This window comes from Coenobita brevimanus, chromosome 64 (genome assembly GCF_032717465.1).
Source record: "Coenobita brevimanus isolate Jiangsu-jjx chromosome 64, ASM3271746v2, whole genome shotgun sequence".
Taxonomy (NCBI): Eukaryota; Metazoa; Arthropoda; class Malacostraca; order Decapoda; family Coenobitidae; genus Coenobita; species Coenobita brevimanus.
The window spans coordinates 4,674,190-4,694,592 of NC_137017.1; the positions used below are offsets into that span (position 1 = coordinate 4,674,190).

The following is a 20,403-nucleotide window of genomic DNA, read 5'->3' on the forward strand; positions in this document are numbered from 1 at the left end:
GCTATCAAGGCCCAGCAGTCCTCCTACATACCATACACCTCTACATGTCACCTACTTAATTATTTCTTTTTATCTTACCTATAGCTTCTTATCCCTTGTCCCTTCCTCCTCCTCACTTTCAGATCTTTTATCTCAGTGTCATTTCCTCTTCCTCTGTTCCTCTATTCCAGTTTTATCCAGTGCCTCCCCATCCTCTCTCCCCTTCTCCTCTCCATCAGCCTCTCCCACATATCTTTCCTCCTTCCTTCAGTTTTGCCATCCGTCAGCCATTCCTCCACGAAATCCCACTCTGTCTTTTTCTTCATCTTCCCCCCGCCCCCTTCCCTAAACCGTGCCCTTCCCGTTTCCCTGTCCTCCCACCCACCGTTCCTCATTCTATCCATTCAGTTCCCTCATTCTCATCATCCTTTCCTTTAGTTCTCCGTCCTTTCCCCTTCTTCTGTCTTCATCTCACTCCCCCTCCACCGTTCCTCTTCTTCCCTTCTACTCTCTATTCCCCCATCATGCCCCACTCTCTCTCCGTCTTTTCCTTTTCTTCTTCGCCTCACCACTCCTTATCCTCTCCTATTCCCCTACTCCCCCCTCACCTCCTCACCTCTCTGTCTCCCCCCTGACCGTAAGTGAAAGAGCGCCACCTCGGGATCCGTTGTCTGCTCAGCAAACCTTAGACCGACACCACTACCACCATCACCACACTCAGTTTTCTGCTCCCTCCCCCATAGCTCCCTCTTCTCCCTCCCTCCCCCTCTCTCCCCAACTCACTGTTTGTATGGTGTCGTTCCCTCCCCCTCCCCCATCCTCCCCATTCATCAGTTCTATTTCTCACTCACATCTTCACCATTCTTGCCTAGTCAGGAATTAAAAAAAAAAATCATCAAGAAAACTTATCTGGTCATCCTTTCTGCTGTTATTTTTATGAGTATCACCAATCCCATCCATGCTCACCTTCACCGTTGTTTACGTCTTGTCACTATCATCACCCCCGAAAATATTACCATCACCATCGTCACCCAGATGACATTCCACTATTCACCATCATCATTTTTATCATCAGGCCATAGGCACCACCTTCTCTAACAACATCTGTGTGAACATCACCATCATCATCATCATCATCATCATCATCATCATCATCATCATCAACATAATAATCGTCATCGTCATCATCATCGTTATCATCTTCAACACTATAATCCTCATCCTCATCATCTTCCCAACCCTTCCCTTCTGCAACCCAGTGACCCCCCCGTCAAAGGGTTGGGTGTGGCTGCTTCATGTTCCTTCCCGCCTCCTCACCCTCCCGGCCTCTCTCTCCTCTCTCACCACCCCCCACCACACTCCCCCACATTTCGGGAGGAAGGCGTTTGTACTCTGAATTCAAGACACCAAAAATGCCAGAAGAAACCGCAAGAATACCGAGGTGGAGGAGGACGAGGAACAGTCGGTTTGGATATATAACTCTGTAAAGGGTTGTTCGTCTCCCTTTACCTGTTCTTCTCTACACCAGGCTCAGCCATTGCCACCCCCCACTCCACCCCTCTTCTTAACCCCCCTTTCGCCCGCGCGTGCTAGCTAGCTTCCCTCCAACCCTCCTCCTCCCCTCCCCCGCCCCACTTCTCACCTCTCCCACCAACCAAGCCTAAGCCACTGGGATCGTGACGTCACTCCCATATTTTTTACCTGCTCCACCCACCCTCTTTTTGCCAAAGCCGCCACCAGTGCTATTGCTAGTGTATTGCAGCGGAGCATTGCATTCAACACGCCCCCTCCCCCACGCGCCACGCCCGCCCTCGCTCTCACCCCCCACACCCCCTCCCCTCCTTCATACTACTGGGGGTCAGGTTTGTTCCCTCTCGAATCACCAAGCCACCTCACAAACCCCCTCTTCCCTCCCAGCCCTATACCATATCCCCGAAACTTGCCTCTCCCTCCCCCCATTCCTTAAGTTGTCCCCTCCTTTGCACCCTTTTCCCCCCTCGCCATGGACCCCTCCCCTACTCCTCCTGCCACCCCCATCACCACCCCTTCCCCTCACGCCGCCACATCTCAATGACACTCACCCTCTGCGCTGTCACCCCGCCCCCTCACCATACCCATGTCGCCCCCCCTCACCCCGCCCCTCTCCCCGCCCTCGCGCCATTGCAGGTTTGCAGGGCAGGCAACAGCTCCACTGCCACTACCCGGACTGCTTCTCTGCTGCTGCCTGCTTGCATGACCCTCAGTTGCCTGCTTTGGAATGTCTGCATGATGCTTGTTGCAAATCTTTTGGTTGGATTGTTTTTCATCTTTGTTTCCTGACTTGTGGGACGGGACGGGGTGGGATGCTGGTGGTGGGGAGAGAGGAGGGGAGGGGGTGGAAATAGTCTGCTTCCACTTCCCCTCCCATCCCTCCCCCCCCACCCACACACGCCCGCCCCTCCTTCCTCCCAACCCAATATTCCTAACACCCACACCCCGCTACCCGGCCGCCCACAACTGCTGTCACCCACACCCTCACACGCACTTAGCCCCAGTCGATGGATTCACTAACATACTTTCGACCAGTTCCCTCTCGCAACGCAGATTATCTTGTTTTCTGGTCACAACTTCATCCTGAGGTGGGAAAGAGAGTGCAGAATTGTGATGATGATGATGACGGTAAACTTGTAATTTTTGTGCAAGATAATCGTGTCTAAAAAATATTGCATTCTCCTTTCCATGCCCTGTCCACAAATTAGATCTAGCAGGTAAATTGTGGTTAAGAGGAAAATCATCGTATAAATATAATGCACACTGCAGGGAGGACAGGGAAAAAATAGTTTAGAATATTCTCCTGTCTCTTGTTCCTACCACAAAAATCTTGAGTTACGAGAGGGACGTGGTTTTCAGTTCTGTTCGTGAGTCTAGCCCCTGATGTGGTTAATTTGCACACCTGTCACACACTTATTGCAAGAGGTGTGGGAAACAGGGATGGGCCGCCGGTACAGCGAATGATAACAGAACAGTATATAAAAAAGAAGAAACTTAATAGAGATATAGAGAGAAACGTAGAAATGCTGAAGAAATTTGTGAGTTTTGTGTGAGAGAGGTATTGTGGTTTACCTCGCTCTCACCAACACCACCACCACCATTACCACCATCCTTATACCCAGCACTACCACCACCTTGACACCACCTTCATCCTGCCATCCTTACACCACTCCCACCCTTCTACACCACACCCAGTTGCCTAATACATTGATACTATGTTTCTACTTCGACACCACCTTGTCACCAGCCGTATCCTGCCATCCTTACACCACTGTCACACTTCTACACCACTACTACCCGTCTTACACCAGTTGCCTTACACCGTGATACTGTGTTTCTTCTTTGACATCAGCCTTCTTACACCCTGACATCACTTTCCATACACCTTGACAACACCCTCCTGACACCATTCTCGTTACACCTTGATATCTTCATCCTGACAACACCTCCTTCCAGCACGAACACCACATTACAACATTACCACAGTCCACTGGTACCTCCCTGGCGCCACCATCACCACCTCCCACCACAGCAACCCTCTGATACCACAACCATCACCATCATCATTCCCCTGACACCAGTATGTGTGACACTACCACTACCACCACTCCCTGACATCATTACCACCACTCCTCACATCACTACCGCCACCCCCTGACTCCACCACCACTACCATAATCACTACCACTGCTACCACCACCCTCCCTGACACCACTACCACCACCTCCTGACGCCACTGCCGACACCCCTTGACACTACCACAACCACCACCTTGCTCTAACAACCACTGTCATGATCTGTCACTCTTTGACACCGCCATCACCACCACTCCCAGCCACCACTACCACCACCCCTAACACCACTACTGCCTTCCAGTACCATCCAGACACTACTACTTTGATCCGATTTCAGCAGACCCTGATAATTTAGTTGACACCATCACCACCACCACCAGCCAACACTACCACCACCCTCTTATAACATTACCACCTACTGAACCTTCCACTGAAAACCTTGGTCTCATTTCAGCGAGTCAGGCAGGTCGTTCTCTTTCTCCAGCACTACAGCTGACACCAGTACCACCAACATTACCCTTCCCACATACTATCTCCACAGCGTGCCACCACTGCAACCCTCGGACGCCACCACCACCACTTGACACTTGTACGTTTCTCTGCCATCACCCCCAAATGCTACTCCCCTTCCTTAACGTCGCCATCGCCACCTGCCACCACCGGGCACTGCCGCCTTCCAACACCTTCCACCCCCCACCCTGGTCACATTCCAGCGTGTCAGACGATCTTTTTCAGCAAACCTCGACACTCCATCTGACACAACAGGCACCACCTCCTGACACTTGCCATCTCCAAACACCTTACCCTGGCGACACTGACACCTTCCAGACACTTCATTGGTTCCATTCCAGAGAACCAGACAGTCACTCTATTCCACTAAGCCCAGACGCCGCCTGACACCACTACCACCTTCCAGCACTTTCCAGACAGCCCCAGTCCCATTCCAGCGTCCCAGCCACTTTCCAGCAAGCCCCAAAACTCCAGCAGACACCACTACAAGCGCTCTTTGACACCGTTACCACCACTCCTGACACCACCACCACCCGCTGACAACACTGCCTCCACCCCTGACAACATTAACATCTATGAGAATCTTTGACAATACTGACAGCTTCCAGACACCACTTCCACCACCCCCTGACACCAATACCACCATTCCTAACATCACTATCACCTTCCAGCACCTTTGAAACACACCCTTAGTCTCATTCCAGTGAGCCGGACAGTAATTCTCTTCCAGCAAGCCCCGACATTCCAGCTGACCCTTCACCGGCATGCGACACTCAGTACTTTCCAGCACACTCCAGGTCAGCCTAGCAACCCTCAGCATCTTCTTTCCTGTAGATATCCATGCTTTCCAGAATCTCTCAGCACACGACTTTGTATACACACACACACACACACACAGCTTGGCTAGAACAGTTTACAAGAGCTTTTGCCCATATTATTTAAGTATTTGTCAGACCGAAAGTAAACAAGGTTTGTCCCATGCTCAGAGTTGATACCTTTTTGAATTTTCAGCACACGATAACATCCTGCATATATACAGTACACACACACACACACACACACACACACACACACACACACACACACACACACACACACACACACACACACACACACACACACACACACACACACACACACACATAATCAGAATTGTCCCATCTGCCGTTTCCCAAAGTTATGCCCTTCCTTTCCGGGACACCCTGTGTAAGGGCGTGCTCTGTACACCATGTCCCACAAAGTTCGTAAATATAATAAATCAAGAGCGTATGTTCGGTGGTTTAGTATCCTTATTTACTCCGCCACGTCCATCCACCAATTTGTGCCGACACTAAAAAGAGTCAGCTTTTAACCAACAGACCTTGATTCCTTTCAGTCTGTCTCTGCCATCATTAATTTTGTCTAGGTAAGAGAGTCACAAGAAAACTTCAGCATACACTTCCAGCGGACAGTCACTTTCCATCCCGCTACAACATCACCCAAGTAAGTCCTGTTAATTTGCACCCAGCCCACACATTAACCTTTTTACCCCAGGTACGCATTTTTTTATTCTTTTAATCTCATGACGATTTCGTTCGGCTTCAGAGAGAGACCTTGGAGACGAGAAGTTAGAAAAAGTCTCCATTAACCCATTGACAGTCACACTTATCTCCCTAAGGTTAATGAAATCGTCTGGATGCAAGAACAAAATGAATAATGCTTCTTGGGGTTTAGATGGGTTTAGAAAAGTCTTACACCTGCATCCCCATCACCAGCAACACACCAAGCCAGGCCCAACATACACAACCCAATCAACCTTGACTCAGCCATAAGTCTTCGGTATCCCATAAAAGAGAGAAGCAGGCCCGATAAAATCCAGGTTTAAGTGACGTTCCCAACAAAACACGGACACTCAAGCCTGACAGTTTCCTTGGACATCTTCCAACCCGCCCACACATCTTCCAGTCCACTCGTACTTCTCCCTACCTTCTCTGACACCTTCCAACCCACTCAGACTTCACTCAGACCACCCATCTTTCAACCCATTTGTATCTTCCAGACATATCCAGGCCTCTTTCAACCCACTCTTCGACGTATTCCAACAAACACGAACACTGTCAAGCCTAACAATATCCTCAGACATCTTTCAACCCAGACCGACATCTTTCAACCCACAGTGACTTCCTTCACCTCACACTGACGTCTTTCAATCCACACTGACATCTTTCAACCCACACTGACATCATCCAGGCCGCACTAACATCATCCAGCCCACACTGACATCATCCAGCCCACTCCTGACATCTATCCAATACACCCCAACACCCCCTGCAGCAGTTTCCAGCAGCCCATCCATATATGCCCAGCTGCCCATGCTCTCTGCTACCTTTCTGGCTGGCGGTGCCTTATGGTTTCCCTCTTCTCCCTTTGGTGAAGCACTATCGATCTATCTTACCATACTCCAACAGGACACCCCCCACCTCCCCCTCGACTTTTGAACCGATTCTGAGTCACTTTTCTACAGTATCCTTTCCAGCACCTTATTAAGAGACTCCCCCCCATTCACTCTGCCATTGCTAGATTTGTCCCCTTTGCCCCCAGGATGACACTCACTCTCCATCCACCCCTGTCACTTTCCACCCACCCCTATCGCTGCTGCTGGAACGCTCCCTCTCCCTTCCCTTTCCTCCCGCCGCTGCTGGATCGCCCCCTTTCCCTTTTACCCTTTCTGCCGCTGCTGGATCGCCCCCTCCACCCCACCTCTCTCCCTTCTTCCCCCCTATTGCTGTAGCCCGCCTCTTCTTGCCTCTTAGGTGTGCCGCGAGTTTCAGCGAGGTGCCTGCAAGAGGTCAGAGCAAGAGTGCCGCTTCGCTCACCCGCCTGATCACGTGAGCACGACAGACGAGGGCACGGTGACAGTTTGCATGGATGCTGTCAAGGGCCGGTGCTCCCGTGATCCCTGCCGATACTTCCACCCTCCCATGCACCTGCAGGCCCAGCTCAGAGCCAGTCAGGGCCGCGCCGCACAGCAACCCGTGGTAGGCACCGTCCCACACCACCCACACCCACCCACCCACCTACCCACCCTGCCATGCCTACCCTTGCCGCCTACCCCTTCCATCACACTCACCCGTCACATCATTCATCATCCAACTTGCAAATAAAAAATATCATCCAGTTTTCACTGCCAGACACTCCCTCATCCAACTCACATTTGATTTTTTTCCCCCGGTCATCACCGACCTGGTATAATTTACCGTCAGATAACGTATCATTCGCCAAACTATGATATCATTCCTGTTCCTACAATTCAGACGGGTTTTATTCCATGATATTCCAGAAAGGCTCTACTAACTGCCATTGACCATCATTCTTTACCATATACCACAGTTATTTCCCCGACCATAACCTTTGTGTCAGTCCAGTTCAGCCACCGTATATTACTGACAGTTAACATTTCCAGAAGGGGAAATCAACTATCAGTATTGAAATTTTTAATATCCGGTATCAAATCCATGCTCTGTCTTTCCTGTCGCCAAGTATCGTTTATTACTCGTGTAATTTCTTTCCATCACTGTCAGTCATTTCGCCATTTGTCAAATCCACGCACTGTCTTCCACCATTCACTTCTTACTGCATCCAGTGCCTATCAGTTAACTCATCTGTCAAGAATAGTGGGTCACCCATCATCATCATCATCATCATCATCGTCATCGTCATCATCATCAAATACCCTACAGCAGACAGCCTAAGCCCGTGCATCCTCACAACATTTCTTGTCACCGTCTTCACCATCATATTTTGTATCGTCCTCACCTGTCAATCACCACCGTTTCCTACCACCTTCAACCACCAATACCATGGTCTTCATCCACCACAACTACTGTCATCACCACCACCACCATCATCATCTACCCTTTACGCCCACCATCTCTCCGCTCATATTCTTATCATCATCATCATCCGCCGCTGCATGACTGTAAGCATCCACCACCACCTCCTAACCCGTAAGCTTACACCGTCTTCCCTTTGGTATTCTCACGCCTTTCCTTCCTCATCCCCTCTCTCACTTTCTTTCTTTCATACTACGATTAACTCTCTTTACCTTGGCTCTCTCTTTTCTGTTTCTTTTCCCCGATACTTTTTCTCTTTTGTGCTTTCTTCTTGATTCTTATTAACCCCTTCAATACGATGGCGTCTATTATTTCTATATTCGGACGATTTTATACAGCTTTTGAGAGATTTTTTTCGAATTGGAGGCGTTATATACAATTTATATTAACCATTCCACTACAAAAGGTCGCTCCTGAGATAAACATAATCGTCTGGAGATAACAAGCACGAAGTTAAGAAAAAAATCACCGTACCGAAGAGGCAAATTACACTTAAAGATGTTAGATTTTCTCTCTTCTTGATCTCGCTTTGTTGCTCTGCCCCTTATCTTCGCCATGTTGATGTTTTTCGTTATAAATTCCTAGCCTATTCACTACGATTGTTTTTTTTTTTTTTATTTATTCATTAGCAACTCAAGGATCGTCTGTCAGTAACCCGCTAGAGAATTTCAGAAACGAGATGCTCAGTTTATCGATCCTGTTATGCTTGATAGACTGGCTGGCCCGTATCTAGCGCTCCACTGCCATGATACCTCGTGTGTTGGGGCCATGGCTTAGTCTGCTGATCTGGGTGTGGGTGTGGTATTGGGAGTAAAAAAAAAAATGCATAAATGATACAAATTAGACACTGATAACGCAAAGCCGTGCCCACAACACACGAGAAGGCGCGTGGAGGAATGGATTGCAGCGTTATATATATATGGTTCAACCTGTATTGTTATTTCTACCTCCAGACGATTTAATTTCACTTTTGGAAACCTCGTAGTGAAGGGGTTGGTCACGTCTCCATTAAACTCCATCACAAATACGTCTATAGGGATATTTTAACTATTTTATCTACTCTTTCTCTATTTTCCTGAAGGCATTTGAAATTCCTGTATTATCCTCTGCTTGACATTCACTTTCATTTAATATCTTTTCTTTAAAATATCCTCATAATTAGTATATTTCTCTCTCTCTCTCTCTCTCTCTCTCTCTCTCTCTCTCTCTCTCTCTCTCCATTATTAAATACCTCCAATCTCCTCCGTTACTCATGATCATCACTTTAAAATTATCTCAAGACTGCTCGCTCATTCCTTCATTCAGTATCTTTAATTCTCACTCACTTTCTCTAATTCTTTTTCTTATTTGTCAGAGTCACACACGACTTCCTGCCTTTCTTGTCTCTCCTGCAAATTCAGTCTTCTTTCCCTTCTTCTTTCGCCTCCAAACACATTTTTATTGCGTCCTCTCTCACTTACTCTATGCACACATTGCACTTCCTCTTTTGTCTCTTCTCCAAATTCAGACTGCATCTCCTTCCCTCTCTCACCTCCAAACGTAACTTCATTCCATCCTTTCTCCTCCCTCCAAACTCAGTTACATTCCTTCAGCATCTTCCCTTCAAACTCGATATCATCTTTCTCTCCTCCAAACTCTACCTAACCCCTTTATTTCCCTCTCTCCAAACTTATCTTCATCCCTTCTCTTTCTCTCTCCACACTCAGTTTTTTCCCCTCCCTCTTCTCTCCTTCTGACTCTGATTCATTTCCTCCAATCCCATGCTTCATTCAGTCTCATTTCTCTCCAAAGTCAAATTTCCTCTCTTCTCGACCTCGTCTAATTTCATCCTCTCACCATCTCGCCTCCAAACTTATCTTCATTGTTCTTTCCTCCAAATTCAACTCCATCTCACCTTTCTCTCACCTCCAAATTCAGCTTCATCCCTTTCCCTTTCTTTCCTCCAAACTCTTCTTCATCCCTTTCTCTCCTCTTGTTTCATCCTCACATCTTTCCTCCAAACTCAGCTTCACCCCTTTCTCTCCTCCAGTTTCATCCTCTCACCTCTCTTCTAAACTCAGCTGCATTTTTTTCTCCCCCAGACTCAACTCCATCTCATCTCTCTCTCTCCTTCAAAGTCACGCTCTCTCCTGTCCTCGTCTCTTGGTCCCCCCCTTTCTCTCTCTCTCTCTCTCTCTCTCTCCTGCAGCGCACACACGTCTCATCTCACAGGAATTGGACTCATTTGTTTTTCCCTCTGTCTCTGCCTTGCCACCATTTCTGTCCCGAACTCTGGACAAAATTGTGAACTCTCTCATTAGCCAGCCTGGTTCACCACTCGACCTAACAAAAAAAGAAAAAAAAAAAACAAGAGAAGAAAAAGGCAGTGTATTTGATATTATTTCTGTTACTCAATTGGCACCCATTTCATCGTCTTGGTTACTCTTGGTATTGTCTTCATTTACATCTCAGAAGCTGTAGTGGTGTTCTTAAGTTCATTTACACCAAATTATGAGTGTAAAGTACCTGACTTGTTCCAGGATTGGTCAGAAATAAGAAGAGCTAAAGGGATGTCAGTGTCTTTCAATTTAGGTGGACAAAATGATCAAGCGATGAGATGGTGCATGAGGAGTGACATTTCTGGTACTGGACAAAAGATGAAAAATTATTTAGGACTGATGTTTCCCCCAGTTTTGTAAAGTAAGAGGAGCGTCGTGTCGTTGTCACGGACAGAAATAATGTGAAAAATAAATATGAGTCGAGCTGGTAACGAGGCTATGCGCTGAAAGTGTGTTTAGCTGCGCCGGACCACGACAGACCAAAAAGAGAGAAAAAAAAATAGTCTGTCGTGGTCTGGCGGTCGGTGTAGCTGCCCCCTTCGCCCCCTTCCCCTCTACCCCCTTCCCCCCGCACGCAAGGAGACCGCTGTACGCCCCCCCCCTATACTTCCCCCTCGCTCCCATACTCTCGCTCCCCCTTTCACTTCCCCCATCTCGCCCCCTCTCCCCTCCCTCCCCCCGCACGCAAGGGCCCCGCTGTACGCCCCCCACACACTGGCCCCCACCGCCTCCCCACACAAAGTAGTGCCACGCCGCCGCCGCTGCCATCTGCCGCCGCCACCTGCCGCCCGCCGCCACCCCCTGCTCTCACCCCCACCCCTCACAGGCTGCCGGGACCTCTTGCTGTGCTCTAATGGGGGGAGGGTTCGGGGTTCTCTGCCCCCACCCTCCCTCTCCCCCTCCACTGTGCTCCCTTCGCCGCTCGCCCCCCTTCTACCTCCCCCCTTGCCACTCTCCTCCAGGAAAACTTGAGATATGGTCTAAGCTCGGTGACACTTTTCCTCCAGGGCACTTTCCTCCTCCACTTACCTCCCTCCCCCCTCCCTCCTCTCACCCCCCTTACCCCTTCTTGTACAGCTGCTACCGGTGACATCTTGGAGACGACCCCCACCCTCCCCACAATCCCCCACTCCTCCTCCCCACCCCAGACTGAAGCCGAACAAACTAGAGCCACACAACTCCGAGTCATTTGTATTCGCGTCAGCTCTCCGCTCTTTTGTGTTCGCGGGTACATTTCACACAGTTCTCCCCTCTCCCTCACCCCTCTCCCGGGATACTGTGCTGTGCGTAGTTTGCTCCCCATGAGTGTATTTCAGCTCCACCAGCCTTCCCCTCCCCTTACGTACATCTGCCTTCCCCTTCTTTATTTCACATGGTCACCCCCTCCCCCATCTACCCGTCTTTGGCCCCCCAAGACCCCCCTTTTCCCCCTTTTTAGCTCATTCATCCCCCCCCCCTCCACCCTTCCCTCCAAGGCTCCCTCAGTTCCGCTTCTTCCCTCCCCCGTTTTAGCTCCCCAAGTCCCCTTTCACCCATTCCCTCCCCTGTTTAACATCGACGGTCCCCCCTTCCCAACCCTTCCCCCTTCTTTAGCTCCCCCACTGCCACCGCCCCACATATATCCCACAAAGCAGAGTGACAAACGGGAAATGAAAGCACGTCGTATTCTCTGTGGGTTGAAGATTTCCAAACACATCTTCCTTAGCGGTTTAGTCTGCACATTTGTACCTCAGTGTCCTTACGCTTTGTACTGAAGGAACCCGATTATGTAGTAAAACGATATACGTGACATAGACGGGAATATTCAGGTGTAATATGCAAATTAAGTCTCCAAGGAAGTGATGTTACGAAACTTCTCATCCCACTGACAATACGAGCCAAATGTCAGTGAACTGCCGAGGCGATTTTGATGCCGGAGGTGTTGTAACGAGGGGAAAAAAAAAAGAATTAAATTTTGTGAAGGGCGTTAAGCTAGAATATTCATGTGGCAGCAGCCCCTCATTTCCGGTCTGGTAATTATGACAACTGCTAAAAAATAAAATAAAAATATATTAAAACTTTGAATCATGTGACGCCCTTTTTACTTGATTCTTGCTACTTTCCATTGCTTTTGTGCAACTCAGGAAAGCTTTTTGGAGCGAAAGAGTTAATGGAGGTTATGTCTGTCCCCCTCCAGATACACACACACACACACACACACACACACACACACACACACACACACACACACACACACACACACACACACACACACAGTAAAATTGGCGGATAGTAGTAAGTATAGGTTTTAAGAATGGCGTCCTCTGGCTGAAGTGAAAACAAAATGAATAATTTCCTGATCTACCCAATACCTCGAGCACCAGAATCTCAAGAGTGGTACACCTGGAGACTAAAGATTGCCAAGAATTTCACCTCCTTACTTTTCACTTTGCTGGGTAATATTGTTCCTCTACTTCTCGCTTTCCTATGCTGACTGATATTTCACTTCTACTTGTCACTTTCCTCTGTTGGCTAATGTTATACTACTACCTTTCACTTTCCACTGCTGGCTAATACTTCACAGCTGGCTTTCCTCTGCAGGCTGATATTTCATTTTACTTCCCACTTTCCTCCACTGGGTAATATTTAACTTCTGATTTTCCTCTGGTGGCTAATGTTTCAGTTTTCGCTTTCCTCTGCTGGCTGATGTCTCGCTTCTCACTTTCCTCTACTGGCTGATACTTCACTTTTCACTTTCCTCTACTGGGCAATATTTCTTGGTGTATTTCCTCTGCTCATAGTCGGCTTTCTTTGATACAATATGTCAGCGAGGAAAGTGACCAACAAAAGTGTGAAGTAGACGCAGTGAAACTCTTGGTTCTGACTGTATATCACATCCCACTCTCATTCTGCTTTTTGTTCCCCCCACCCCAAACGGTACTGCACCCTCCCCGCCCTCCCCCCTCCCCCTCACACCACACCAGGGTACACTAGAGATCCCTGGTGGTATTCTAGGTAGGATAGGGGGCATCTTAACACCTCTTCTCATGCGATTTATTCTGCAAAATCCTCAGTACGCACTTGTATGTTGTTGATGCCAAGTATATGGGCATTAAAAAGGGGAAGAAAAAGTATATATTTAAAACGAATAGGGTATTGAAAATTATATGGGTCCTAAAAATGTAATTAATGAAGTATATGTGTATTTTAAAAGGATAAATAACGTACAGGAGAATGTTGAGGCGAACTGTACAAATTAATCGCTGAAGTAGGGGTGTTAGGATGCCTTGTGACTTCCTACCCTAAAATCCGTACTCTGAGCCGCACATGGAGCTTAGTACCTCCTCGTTAGCGATTTATTTAGTATATTTCACCCTAATATCGTTTTAATGTCGACACACGTTGGAGCAATAGACAGAAGAGGATGTTAAGATGTGCAAAATAAATCGCTAAGGAAGCAGTGTTAAAAAATCTCCACAAACCAGGGACCTAGGACCAGATTCACGAACGAACTTACGATCAGATCCCGGTCGTAACTTTTATTTCTTAATTTTTACGCAGGAAGAATGAGGGAAGAGAGTGTGGTGTCTTCCCATGTCTTCTGTTCCTCCTGCAAAAAAGAAAAAAGAAAAGTTACCAGAGGAAATGTTATCGATGGTTATATATATATATATATATATATATATATATATATATATATATATTCTGCAGGACGAACAAGGAAAGTAGAAGGCATTTTTTTTTTCTTCTGCAGGATTAACAAGGAAAGTAGACTAGATTTTTCATTTATCATTAGCTGTACCTGTAAAAAAAAAAAAAAAAAAATCAAGTTGCGACCGGGACTCGATCGTGGGTTACGTTTGTGGGTTGTAAGTGGCTTGGGAGATGCCGTGACACTGACTCCTTAGCGATTTATTTCGCTCATTGCATCTCAGTATCGCCTTGTGTGTCATTGCTGCAGACTAGGTCAATATTAGAAAGATGTATACAACATGGAGGATAATGTTAAGATAAATAAGTCGCTAAGATAAAGGAACAACGATGCCCCCTACCATATGTACGCTCGTATTCTCGTCGGTTAAGGAAGCTCCCTAACACCTCTTCCTAAGTGATTTATTTTGCATTTTATTTCATTGTATCCCGTTCTCTTATTTAAATCATTCAAATACCACCATACTCAGCACAAATGACATACAGATTCCTAGTAACCACCCTATCCAAAAATAAATCACTTAGGAAGAGGTGCTAGGGAGATTCCTAAACCGATAAGAATACGGGACCTTAGGCGCCTTGAGTTTTCGAAGCCCCGCCGCGCCAGACAAACTCGTGTGTGGCTTGGCGATTTTCTCCCGTATTTTCATCAGTATTTTCCGATTCCGTCCCACGTTTTTATTGGTGCATTTCGATTTCGCCCCCACTCTTTATAATACGGCCTGATTTCGTTTCCTGTTGGCATCGGTGCATTGCGATTTCGAGTTCTGCTTAAATACATTCCGATTTCGCCTCGTACCTTTAGTCAGTACATCCCGATTTTGAACCTGTTATTATCAGTATATTTCGATTTCGTCCTTCACCATAATAATAATAATAATAATAATAATAAATGTGTACACCTATTTCGCCCGTAATTTTATACCGAAACACTCCGATTTCGTCCTTACTCCAGTAGACTCCGATTTCGTCCCAACATTAATTAATACTCTCCGATTTCTTTCTCCTTTTGTGTGTTACAATGAGAGGGGTTTATTACGGGATTTTATAATGAGATTCTTGACATAACCGACCACATTACAACAAAAGCCTGTATCTGAGAGAGCTACTTTTTTTTTGTATTCCTGTTCGTCTTTCTCCCCACCTCCAAAAATTGTTGTTGTTGTTGATGTTGTTGTTCCATGTGTCACAAGGTACTTAATATATATAATGTTAATGTCTAAATTTTATCTGTCATTTTTGTTATCTGCTTTTTACAGTTCCATCAGCCCAGCGTCTAGTGTCTCATCTTCGAGTTTTTAAATATATATCTGTGCCATAGCCCCCCCCCCTCTCCTACAACCTCCAACTTCCCTCTTTCCTCCTCAGCGTCCCCCTCCCCTTTTTCTCTTCCTCATTATCCCCCTACCCCTTTTCTCTTCAATATCCCCCTCCCCTTTTCTCTCCTAATTATTCCCCTCACCCTGTTTTCTCTTTCCCACTATCCCCCTCTTCCTTATCGTCTTCCTCCTCATTTTCTCTTTTCCTCAGTCCCCCTCCCTCACCTCTTCCTAATCGTCTTAATCCCCTCTTTTCCTCAATGCCTCCCTCTCCCCTCCTTTCTTCCTCATCATCTCCCCTTTGTTTTCCTTACCCCTCTTCAGTCTTCTTCCTCTCCTCTCTTCCTCATCATCTCCCCCTTCCCCCACCCCCCCTCCCTCCCCCTGTTCTCACCTGGCTCTCGTTATTAATTCGTCAGGTGTTGTCAGGTACGGCGTCAGGTGTGTTCGTGACCTTGCCTCTGTTTTTTATTTGTCTTTCTGTCTTTGTTTTTATTTTCCACTTTCCCATGTACCCCTCCTTGCCTTGTACTCTTTCGTTTTCTTCCTCCTCTGTTGTTCTCTCCTCTCTATCCTCCCTCTTCTCCTCCTTCCTCGTCTTCTGCAGTCATCTTCCTGGTGTACTTTCATATTTCACAGTTCGTCTCTCTCTCTCTCTCTCTCTCTCTCTCTCTCTCTCCGTCCCCTCCCACCTATGAATCTCTCTATTCCCCCTCTCCCTTCAACTCTTCTTCATTTTACTTTGCCATTTTTCTTTTTTATCTCAGACTTTAACAGGTCAGTGGATCACCTCGGGACGTGTACTGCAGCCGCAACTACACAACAAGCCGCCTCCTCTCCGTTTATTATCATTATTATTATTATTTATTGGTTCATTATTATATCTCCACTTCCTTCTAGCTGTGTATTTGTTTGTTTATCCTCCTCGTCTTCTCACTACTACTTCCTCGTCTTCTTCTTCGTATGTTCTTTCTGTCAACTTTTTCCACAACAACCAACCAGTCACAACAACGGAGCTTCATCGGCACACCACGTCCTCCAGCTAAGTCTCACTCTAAAGAAAAAACTTAAGGAAATATGTATGTAAAAAGCCAAGCCATAATGTGAAGGAAGAGAAAATTATTGAGCCAAAAGTGTAATGCCACCACCACCCACAAGTGCAGCTGTTTATGTGTGAGTGTGTGTGTGTGTGTGTGTGTGTGTGTGTGTGTGTGTGTGTGTGTGTGTGTGGGGTCGAATTGTTGTTATTGTTTCAAAAGTTTTTTTTTTTCCCACCACCACCATCGCTTCTGCATTTTTCTACCACCACCACCACCACCACCACTACTACCACCACCACTACCACCATGGCCACTGCATTTTTCTACCACCACCACCACCACCACCACTACTACCACCACCATCGGCACCACCATCACCGCTGCTTCAGTGTGGTGAGTGCTGAAGGTAATGTGTGGATGATAGTGTGTATATAATTTTTACAGTAGGGATATTATTGGGATACTGGAAACAGGAAGAACAGAAGGGGAAAAGAAGAAGCAGGGAGGATAGATGGGTAGGGAGGAGGAATTAGGGAGAAAGAATTAGGAGGGAGAAGGAACTGACAGGGAGGAAAAATGGATAGGAGGGAAGAATGGGTAGGAGGGAGAACGATTGGGTAGGGAGGAAGAATGGGTAGGATGGATAGTGAATGGGTAAGAGGGAGAAAGAATGGATAGAAGGGAAGAATGGGTTAGGGGAAAGGAACGTTTAGATAGAAAACAATGTATATATAGAATGAAAGGATTGGACGGAAAAAAAAAAATCGTGAGAAGAAGGTGGGTAGAACAATTTGTGGAAGTACTTGCGGGGTTTAGACGTGATTAGCCTGCATCCCACATAATAGTGCAGTCAGAAGTGATATAGATTAAATACGTTCTTCGTCTGTCTCTCGCTTCACAGTTTATCCTGAGTTACTGGAGGCTTGCTTTCCCCTGTGCGGTTTATGCTTTGACCTCATTCCCCTCTCGGCATATTTTTCACTTATTTATTATTTATTTATCGAGTTTATTCAGCATAGAAGAATCCATTTTGAACTTCAGGGGTTAGGTGTAGGCTTCATTAACACCTTCACCAAGTCTTCCTAAACTTGCAAAATAATTAGAATAAAGTGGAATGTACGTCATCGGATTGAACGGGTTAAGTATACGGCCGTTGGGGAGAGAGAGAACTGATTGTGATTGACTGGTTGAGTGATTCGTGACCGACAGGGTGATTGGTTGATTGTATGGGTGAGGAGGAGGATTTGATTATCTATTGAAGAGCCAGGGCAGGGGTGAGGGAGGGAGGCGAGGGAGTGACGGACGAAGTTACAGAGGGATGGAAAGAGTGAGGGTGGAAGTGAAGGAGTGAGGCATGGGGTGAGGGAGGGAGGGAAGATAGGGAGTGCAGAATGGGAAGAAGAGAAGGTGTGAGGGGGTGACGAGAGAGTGTGGAGGGTGAAGAGGTGTAAGAGGGTGTGGAATAAGGGTGAGGGGTTGCTGAGAGTGGGGATATAAAAATAAGTGAAGTCTGAAATGAGGCAAAACGGCTTATTTTGCGTCGAGTACGCGTGGTGTTGATAAAGCATATTGAATCTCTCTCTCTCTCTCTCTCTCTCCGTCCGTCCGTATTGCAGTCAATTTTTTTTCACAAAATGGCGAGGAAGCCTTACGATTCTTCCACCAATCACTGCGCTAGCGGCTGGAATGACGTCACACACACACACACACACACACACACACACACACACACACACACACACACACACACACACACACACACACACACACACACACACACACACACACACACACACACACTCTCTCTCTCTCTCGCCGCAAGGTAATTGACTGTTCCTGAGGGTAATTACTTGTATTCTTTCTCAAATATATGAACAGAATTAACTAGATTGGTTGGATGGGGGGAGAGGGAGAGTAGGTGGGGGTTGGGGAGTGGGTGAAGGAAGAGTGGGGAGGGGGAGAGGGAATAGATGAGGGTCGGGTGGGGAGGGAGTAAGGGAGGAGGAGTAGAATGAGATGGGGTAGGAGAGAGTAGATGAGGATGGGGAGTGAGAAGGCCGGGGGAGGAGGAGTAAGATGGGGAGGAGGTGGGAGTAGATGAGGATATTGCATTTGTCAGGCCTTGATTAAATACGGCCGCTGCAAAATAATAATAAAGACTAATTATTTCTTTAGATTGGGATCAGGCAAATAAAAAATAAAAGGATTGTGTGTTTTTAATGAACGTGTGTGTGTGTTGTGTGTGTGTGTGTAGAACTCGGTGAAGTCACGAGTAATCAGTGGCTATCAAATCAGGTGAACATTTATTATAGGGGTGGTGACCTGTGGAAGAGAATTGTAGGGGAGGAAGGAGGGGAGAGAGGGTTATGGGTGGGGGGGGTGAAAGGACAGTAGGTGGGGGAATGACGTGGGTGAGTGTAGGGGTGGAGGAGTGGGTGTAGGGTGTAGAAATGATGGGGTGTGGATGCATTGGTGTTTGGTGGAGTGATACGTGAGTGGGTGTGAGGTGAAGTGTGTAGAAAGTGGAGAAATGGTTTGGGTGGATGGGTACAGAGGATGGAGGAAAGTAGAGGGTGGAAGGATAAAGTGGATGCATGGGTGTGGGGAGGAGTGGCCTGTATGAGTGAGTAGATAAATGTGGATAGGGTGGAGGATGCAGAGAGTGAATTTGCCGTTGATGTTGATTTGTGGATAGGTGTTACTGATATGAAGATTGGGAGGGGAAGGAGAGTGAGGATGGAAGAGGGACAATTGTGGGTGGGGTCGTGGTAAGTGGGTGGTGAGGGGATGGGTGGGTTGGTTAGGGTGTGCGATTAACTATGTAGAGTAACTGTGTGGACGGATGAGAGTGGAGTGATTTGTAGTGTAAATGGGGTCGCAAGAGGGTGGGGGGATGGGGGGATAGGTCAGGGTAGGGGGAGTGTGTGGTGGTGACTTGTGGGTGGGGATGGGGTGGGTGGATAGGTCAGGGTAGGGGGAGTGTGTGGGAGTGACTTTTGTGGGTGGGGATGGGGTGGGTAGATAGGTCAGGATGGGGGAGTAAACGGGTGGCTGTGCGAGTGACGTGGGTGGGGCCGCTGGATCAGAGTAGGGATGGGGAGAGGGAGGTGTGGGTGGGGCGTCTGGGTGATGTCAGCAGTGTGACGTCGCTACTATATTGATTGCTTCCATAGTCAACTTGTATTCTCCTTGCTAGACAGTTGGTATTTCACCCTGGCCTGGCATTTCACCGCATTCTTCTACCTGTTGTTCTCAGTCTTTATTTTATTCCCATTTTCGTTCCCTGCATCGTTTCGTTAATCAATTTATATGAAAAATACGTTCGCGGGACTTTTTTTTTTTATAATGAAAATCATTGCATTTTTTTTTTTATTTTTAGTGATCACAGTAGTTTTTGCATTCACCTGATAGAGCTGGGTCAATCCTGGATTTCGAATATAGTCGTGGTTGCTTGAAGTTCGATGAGCCGTAGTTATGTGGTATGAATAAGTCCTTGTGGGTTGTAGTCAAATCGACCCTCCATTCTGCCTCAACTTGGCCATCAACAAAGCAGAACGGAGCAAGGGAGGCTTCGTCCGGTTAGAACAGATGCTTTTATAATTCTTGTATTTGTATTGTTTTTGGGTAGAGTTGATACGGGTTGGCCAGCTATGAATGTTGACGCAAAATCTTTTAAAAATGTATGCATATCAGTCGCGGAGTGCATTCGATTTACTTTACAATAACAAACATGTCAGTCACGTAATCCTGTTTATGTGTAGCGGTGGAGTGGAGCTGATGTCGCGCGTGTCCGTAAACACTCGACCATCGGATCCAGTAATTCAAAACGTCATCGGCAGAGGTAAACAAACGGATGCCAGTTCGCGCCAGATCAGTTAACTCCCTGCAGAACGTCGACGGACTGAAAGAAGCTGGATTGTTTACTGCCCCAGTTCGTGCAAGAGTTATTAGGGAACGCTTTAGGGTACACAGGAGCGGGAGGGGGGAAGGGGCTGAGATGGGAGAGGGAAGGAGGAAGTGTTGGGAGAGGGAGGTTTAGTCTGGAAGTGAAGTTGTCAGCTACCGTCGTG

General features: G+C 47.2%; 1 protein-coding gene across 4 annotated transcripts in view; it reads left to right on the forward strand.

Moving 5' to 3' along the window:
- The window catches only part of LOC145404644 (muscleblind-like protein 1), a 453,843-nt gene that overhangs the window by 381,896 nt on the left and 51,544 nt on the right, over nt 1–20,403 (forward strand). For all 4 annotated transcript variants that reach the window (XM_080276169.1, XM_080276166.1, XM_080276168.1 and 1 more), the window contains one exon: nt 6,887–7,111. In XM_080276169.1, coding sequence (XP_080132295.1) covers nt 6,887–7,111 — 225 coding nt within the window. The remainder of the gene's footprint in view (nt 1–6,886; nt 7,112–20,403) is intronic.